The sequence below is a fragment of the Elephantulus edwardii genome, unplaced genomic scaffold, assembly GCF_000299155.1.
Source record: "Elephantulus edwardii isolate Elephantulus edwardi_28Jun2011 unplaced genomic scaffold, EleEdw1.0 scaffold00015, whole genome shotgun sequence".
Classification (NCBI taxonomy): Eukaryota; Metazoa; Chordata; class Mammalia; order Macroscelidea; family Macroscelididae; genus Elephantulus; species Elephantulus edwardii.
Genome location: NW_006399765.1, coordinates 18,310,465 through 18,317,522, shown reverse-complemented (window position 1 = coordinate 18,317,522; position 7,058 = coordinate 18,310,465). Strand labels below are relative to the sequence as shown.

The window sequence follows — 7,058 nt, the reverse complement described above, 5'->3', positions numbered from 1 at the left end:
TTTTTTTAAAAAAGACTACAGCCTTCTATATGGATTACATCAAGACATCAGTTTAAATACAGGTGCACATGATCCAAATCAAGGTATTTCTCAATTGCTTCATATTCATCTGAAATTTAACAATGAATAAGGAAGACCAATGAAGAACTGATGCCTCTGAATTATAGAGCTAGAGAAGAGTACGAAATAGCCTATGGACTGATCAAAGAACAAGCACATCTGTCTTGGAAGAAATGCAACCAGGGTGCTCTGCAGAGGCAAGGATGGTGAAACTTCATCTCACAAACTTTGGGCATATTGTCAGGAGATACTGGTCCTTGGAAAAAGACATGATGCTGGGAAAGGTGGAGGGTCAGAGAGAGAAAGGTCCTCAAGGAGATGGACTGACAGTGACTGCAGCAATGGGCTTGACTGTGGAGGAGACTGTGAGGCTGGCCCAGGAGATAGCAGTTTCAATCTGTTGTTCACAGGGTTGCTGTGAGTTGTAGTTAACTGGACAGTACTGTAACAGTGACCTTCTAGTGTGTCTTATGGAACCCTGTCATTGCCATGTGGACAGCACAAACTAGTCTACTAGAGGATGACAAGCAACAGGGAGGAGATCTGGGTTGTTCCAGCGGACAGCCAGTCAGTTCCCAGAAGCACAGCCATCCAGTCAACCCCAGTGGACACATGAAGGAGCCTGGCCGTAACCAAAGAGGGCTTGAATTCAGTCCCAGGTACCCTTTAAAGAATTACAGCTAAATACATGGTTGTTATTTATAACCACTGCATTTTGGGGCAGGTGTAACACAGGGTAGGCTAACTGATAAAACAGGTTATGTTTCATAGTATTATGAACACTGTGCTTGCTCAGCTTACAATCTCACAGAAAGGATTGTGTAAAATGTCAAGTGAGAACGACAATAAAACAAAGTGAAGTATGGCTTGGTATCTCCACTGTATACCTAGGTATGTGGCACAGACTCTTCCAAAGAAGGACACCCACCTTGCAAGAGAGGATGTTCCCAAAGGCAGAGAAGGTATCATACAAGGCCTTGTTGTCAATGGAGTCCTCCAGGTTCTTGATGAAGATGTTGCCCACTCCTGACCTGCGAAGTCCTGGGTCTCGCTGGGACCACATGATACGGATGGGCTGGCCTTTGATCACATCAAAATTCATCGTGTCCAGGGCTCGCTCCGCTGGACAGAAGAGGAAAAAGGCATGTTAATTTTCTTTCCTTGAGCTACCAAGGTGGCTTCTATGCTAAAACGAGGAGCCAAGAAAGAGTCAGTGTTTTGAGTTCTATGAAAGAGCCGGGAGGCTCAGGAGGCATCAACAGGTAAGAATTCACGTACACAGGGCAAGCTTCTCCCCTTCCAGTGATGATTTCCTTCAAGTCCTCATGATAGTCACATGAGCCTGGATTCTGGATCTCATTTTACAGATGGGATGAGGAATGCCTGAAGGGTTTAGTGACAATAAGAGGTCTGCTGGACTAGGACATGTTCCAGGAACACCCGAGACACTTGAAAACGAGGGACCTTCAGGGGGTCTGGGTTGAAAACAACCTAGATCCAGTTCTATTCCTTGTCAGCGATCTTCTGAGTCCCTGACCCCTTAAAGGGTTAAGTGCACCAGAATTCTTGCTAACAAAATCTCCTGGAATGCAGGGGGTTACAAATAAGCTCAGCATTTCCACTGGAATCAGAGTTACATATCCATTTGCCTTCTTGAGATAAAGAACACAGAGCCTTGATTAATCAGGGATAAGTTGATTTGTTAGGACGTTTCCTGCTTTTCTTAACCCTGAGAAGAGTATGTGGCTTTAAGTATGCTATGCCTGCTTCTGGAACAAAAAAGATGTTATGTGCCGTGGAGTCGCTTGCGACTCATAGCGACCCTATGTACAACAGCCCTAAACCCTGCTCTACCCTGTGCCAATTGCACAGTCTCTGACACACCCATCCCGATTACCCCAGTCACTGAATCAATCCATCTCACAGAGGGCCTTCCCCTCCTGTGCCATCCCTCCACCCTCCCAAGCATGATGTCCTTCTCCAAGGACCGGTCGGTCTCTCCTCACAGGGAAGCTCTATTTCGCCATTTGCCTATAAAGTGCTTGGTCCTTCACCTTTTATCATCTCTGGTGAGCCTCTACGACCCCGTGACCACACACCACCTGTGAACTACAGTGGAGAAAACAAGGTACCTTCATTAGGTCAGTGGCAAAGTTAGAGCCATTCTGCTCTTTAACAAGCAGACAGGTGGGGCTGACATGGCAAGTGGCAGCGGTTGGAGGTAAGTGACGCTCAGAGGTGCTGAACAGCAGTGCTGAGATTCAGGTCCCAGCAGTGGCACTGGGGGCATTAACATGACCTGAGTCTCTCCGCCCCTACTCGAGAAGTGGAGATGATGATAGTACCTACTTTTCCCTCTTTGCCACAGGTATCCCACCTCCGTGAGACAGACCGAAAATGAAACCAAGTGTGCAAAGTGCCTCACTCCTTGTGCCTGGTCAAGGATAGGTATTTGGTGAATGATGCCAGTTCTCGCCAAGTACATACGGATTCATGGGGCTGCAGGCCTTTTGTTCATAGGGTAGCTATGAGTCGTGCGCGACTCAAAGGCAATCAACAACACCTATTCAAATGCATCAGAGTAGAACTGTGCTCCACATGGATTTCAACAGCAATTCTTCCTTTTTTTGTTGTGTACCATCGAGTCAGATTCAACAGGCACAGAAGATTGTCCCTCCTCTCATGGAGCATCTGGTGGATTTGAACCACACACCTTTGGGATTGCAGCCCAGCTTCTTACCACTAGGCCACCAGAGCTCCCTCACTGATGAAAACCTGGCTGATTTTTCACATGTAGATCCCTAAGCATTTCTTTTGAGGGACCTCTAAGTTGCCCCAAACCTCCAACCTCTGGATTAACAGCTGAGCTTGTTAACCATTTGCACCATGTAGGGACTTCTTGGTAAACTTGCTGTGCGCCTGAGTGTATTCTGACTCATGTTGTTATGTGCTGTTGAGTCACCTGAGACTCATAGCGACCCTATGTACAACAGCCCTAAATCCTGCTCTATCCTGTGCCAACTTCAGTATCTGACACACCTACCCCCATTACCCCAGTCACTGAATCAATCCATCTCATTGAGGGTCTTCCTCTCTTGTGCTGTCTCTCCACCTTCCCAAGTATGATGTCCCTCTCCAAGGACTGGTCCCACCTTGCAACATGTCCAACGTATGGCAGACGGGGCTTCAGAATCCTTGCCTCCAAGAAGCAGTCATAATGACCCGATAATGGCCTCACAGACTCTCCCAGACTATCATCTATATGGGAGTAGATCGCCAGGTATTTTCTTATGGAGCAGCTGGGTGAATCTGAACTGCCAAACTTTCAGCTAACAGTCAAGGGTTTAATCACTGTGCCCACCAGGTATACCGTGTGACTAACCACTGTCACCACGAAACCTATGGCCTAAGCCCATTCTCCTGCCAGTACTACAGTCCTTTTCTCACTGTCCTTTAAAAAGTACAAGCAATATGCTGTCCCCTGCTTCCGGGACTCCCTTCCTTTTAGAAGAAGGGATGGGGCTGCGCCCAAGTCAGTGGAAGAAGCTTCAGGCTTCCACAAGGCTGAGGAAGAGGAAATAAAGAGGAAAAGTTCAATCAGTGGTCTGTCATCTGCTGGGAACAGGCTCCACATGACAACCCTTCCCCCTCAGCTAGGGGATCCCCTATCCCTCAATAAACCCAGAAAATGTAAAGCGTACCCTCTTTTGAATTACCTGGGGCAAGCCCATTTCGGTGATATTTATGAAACCTTAATACAGACTGTATTCGCACAGCTATTAACTTTTTAAGTTCTCATTCAATGTTGCTCGCTATCAAGTCAGAATGACCTATGGCAGACCCTGCAGGGGGGTTTCAGAGGCAGTTAATTCAAAGGGAGGAGGCTGCCCATCTTTCTCCCATGAGCATCTGGTGGATCTGAACCTTGTGTCTTTGGGATTGCAGCGCAGCTTCATACCATCAGAGCTGCATATTACTTAATGAGCGTACACCAGGTCTCCATTCTTCCACGTCATTAGGGAACAAGTCATAGCTCCATTTTACAGGTGAAGAAACTGAGGTGCCACGGGTTAAACTGTACTCCGTATTACACCCTAAAGTAACAGCGCAAGCACAAAGGGATGCTCTTAATCTTTAATCCTCGCCACTCAAGAGGCTTTGTGTGGCGTGGAGTCGGAATTGAGGCAGTAAATCACAGGGGAGGAGACGGCCCATCTCTCCCTCTTCAGCGGGGCGGCTGGTGGATTCGAACCGCGTATCCAGACTGAGGACCGGGATTTGGAGCCAGTCATAGAGGCTTTATGAGGATCTGGAGGCGGAGGCGTCACGTGCAGACCCCAGGTCATGCTGCCCCCAAAGCCCTTCCAGCTTCCCCACTCGGCTGGCTGCGTCCTGGGAATCGTCACCAGGTGCTCTGCATCTCCCCCTCTCACAACTGAGGCCCCGAGAGAGCAAACAAGGTGTCCAAACCCTCCCAGCTGCCGGGCTCCTTCCAGGCCCGAAGCTGCGCCCTGGGCGCGTCCCCCGCTGAAAAACGCCAATCAGCACGCATCGCTACTTCTCGACCCAGGAGGGCCCCCTGCAAAACGAAGATGCTGGAGAAGCTGAGTGGGTAGGGTGTGTGTGTGTAAGAGGCCGAGGCAGGTGGGGAGCCTGGGGCAAATCTGTCCGTAGGTCAGCAGGTCCCCCTTGCTCCCGCACCCCCCACCGCCTCGCCGTCCACGGGTCCCCCCTCCCTTGGGTCGCCGTCGGTGGGTCCTGCTCCCCGGAGTCACAGTCATGGTGTCCACGGTCCCCCATCCTGGGGCTTACGGTCCAGTGTCCACGACCCACCCCGGTTTACCGTCGGTGGGTACCCCCTACCTGGGCTCACGGTCCGGATGCCCGCGGGTCGCCCCCTCCCCGGGCTCGCGGTCCGGGTAGGTGTCCGCGGGCCCCCCTCCCCGGGCTTACCGTCGAAGGATCCCCCTAACCTGGACTCATGGTCCGGGTGTCCGCAGGTTCCCCCCCCCCCAGGCTTGCCGACCGGGTGTCCGCGCGTCCCCTCCTCTCCAGGCTTGCCGTCCGGGTGTCCGCGGGCCCCCAACCCCAGCTCACCGTCGGCGGGCTGCTGGAAGTTGATGTAGGCGTAGCCCAGCGAGCGCCGGGTGGCCACGTCGCGGCACACGCGGATGGAGAGGATGGGCCCGGCCGGCAGGAACTTCTCGTAGAGCATGGATTCCGTGACGTCCGCGTGCAGGTCGCCCACGTAGAGCGAGGCCATCGGGTAGCCCCGGCCGCTGGGGTGCATGGTGGGCGTCTTAGACGGCCAGCGAGCGAATTCCGCGCTCCGGGTGCCCGACAGCGCGCTCGGCTCGGGCCGGCAACCTGGAAAGGCGGAGAGCGGGGTATCTTCTTCCGAGGACCGCCCACCTCTTCTTTAAGCCCCCCCCGACCCTTCGGGCCAATCAGGGAGCACCCGCCCCGGAACCCCGCCCCCGGACCGCACCTGGGACCCCTCTGCGTTCCCGAGAGCGCAGGTGGATGGTGTCTGGGGCCCTGTGAGGAAAAGCTGGCCAGGTAAGGGTCTGAAACCTTCGCAGAAGGGAGAGACCTAGGGCGGCAGGAGGTTGGGGTTCTCATCCTTCAATGTCTCCAGGGGCTCTGGTTTCATGGCTGTAAAGCGCCGGGGTGGGGATTAGAGACCGCGGATTTTGTGCATGCTTCAGGCACAAAGGGGATATAGAATCTCAAGATGGATACCTTTTGCCTGAGAGTTTTACCCTGTTCCCAAAAGGTATCTTTTAATCATGAAATCCTGGGCTGTAAGGCACCTCCCTGTGAAGCGCGCCCAGGACCACCCTGGTCTTTCCCTGCATGGCTTCTTAAATTGCCAGAACTTCCCAGAAGATTCCCTACTCATGCATCCCACCTGGGGACCTCAAAGGCTGACCAGTTACTGCTGAACCAACTTTATGGTTATGTGTAAGAATCACCTGGGATGTCAGTTCTGATTCAGTGTCTCTGGAGTGGACATGCAGAGATTCTCAGCACAGGGAAACCAGGTCGACTAGTAGTGAATAGGAGCCCAAGGCCGGGCTAACCCAACCTAAACATTTTACAGCCTCAAATTCTTTGTGGTGGTGAAGTTACATCTCACAGCTGATCTTCTAGCAGCTTTCCAAGGGCAGCAAAGGCACAGGAGATCGTCCATTTTTCTCCTAAGAAGCAGCTGGTGGGATTTGAACAGCACACCTGTGGGATGGCAGCACGGATCCTGAACACTAGGCTGGCCCATTTAAAAATATTCCGTGGACCAGTTCTTCCTTCTACTTGTTTTTTCATGCAACTATTCCAGTCGCAGCATAAACAGGTAAGTTGCACTGATCTTTGGTTGGATGTGACCTCACCATTCAAAACTGCCCGAACAAGGAAGAAAAAGCTGGCCTAGCTGTCTCGCCTCACAGTATGGAAGCGCACCACCAGTCAGTTCTAACCAAAAGCTAAAAACAAACAAAAAAAACCTTACGGACAAAAGACCCCTAAGCTAATCATAAACAGCAGTAGGTGAGACGACAAAAGACTGGCACAAGCATCTCTCAATGCTTGGTTATACATCTCAGGGTGGGAAGAAAGGCGAGGGCCCTAACCTTGAATATTACACAAAATAACTGCCTGCACTGTCTTCGAAGTTGTAAAAGACTTAGTGTCAAGATGGTTTGCAGGGGGGAAAGAGAACAGCAACAGGTGGAAAGCAATTCTGTGTTAAGGGATGGTAATTTTGCCCTCTTTATAACACCTTGACTTGGATCTAAAGGGTGAAATAAAGCTGTTGGCTACTTTTAAAGACAAAACACTGAGAAATAATGTGAGCAGAACTAGATAGCTGGTTCTGGAAGCGAGAGACGGAGTGACACACCAATTCACAGGCAACTAACTGATAAAATTTATTTCACTTTTGAAATTTTACACTTTTCCTGATTAATCTGTGTAAGGTGAAACTATGAACTGTTTAAAAG

General features: G+C 50.9%; 1 protein-coding gene across 1 annotated transcript in view; it reads right to left on the bottom strand.

Annotated features, from left to right (window-relative positions):
* The window catches only part of PABPC1L (poly(A) binding protein, cytoplasmic 1-like), a 27,554-nt gene extending 22,204 nt beyond the window's left edge, over nucleotides 1-5,350 (bottom strand). The window contains exons 1-2 of the mRNA XM_006881725.1: nucleotides 5,158-5,350; nucleotides 989-1,182 (exon numbers count right to left, since the gene is read on the bottom strand). Coding sequence (XP_006881787.1) covers nucleotides 989-1,182; nucleotides 5,158-5,350 — 387 coding nt within the window. The remainder of the gene's footprint in view (nucleotides 1-988; nucleotides 1,183-5,157) is intronic.
* Nucleotides 5,351-7,058: the final 1,708 nt, after the last annotated feature.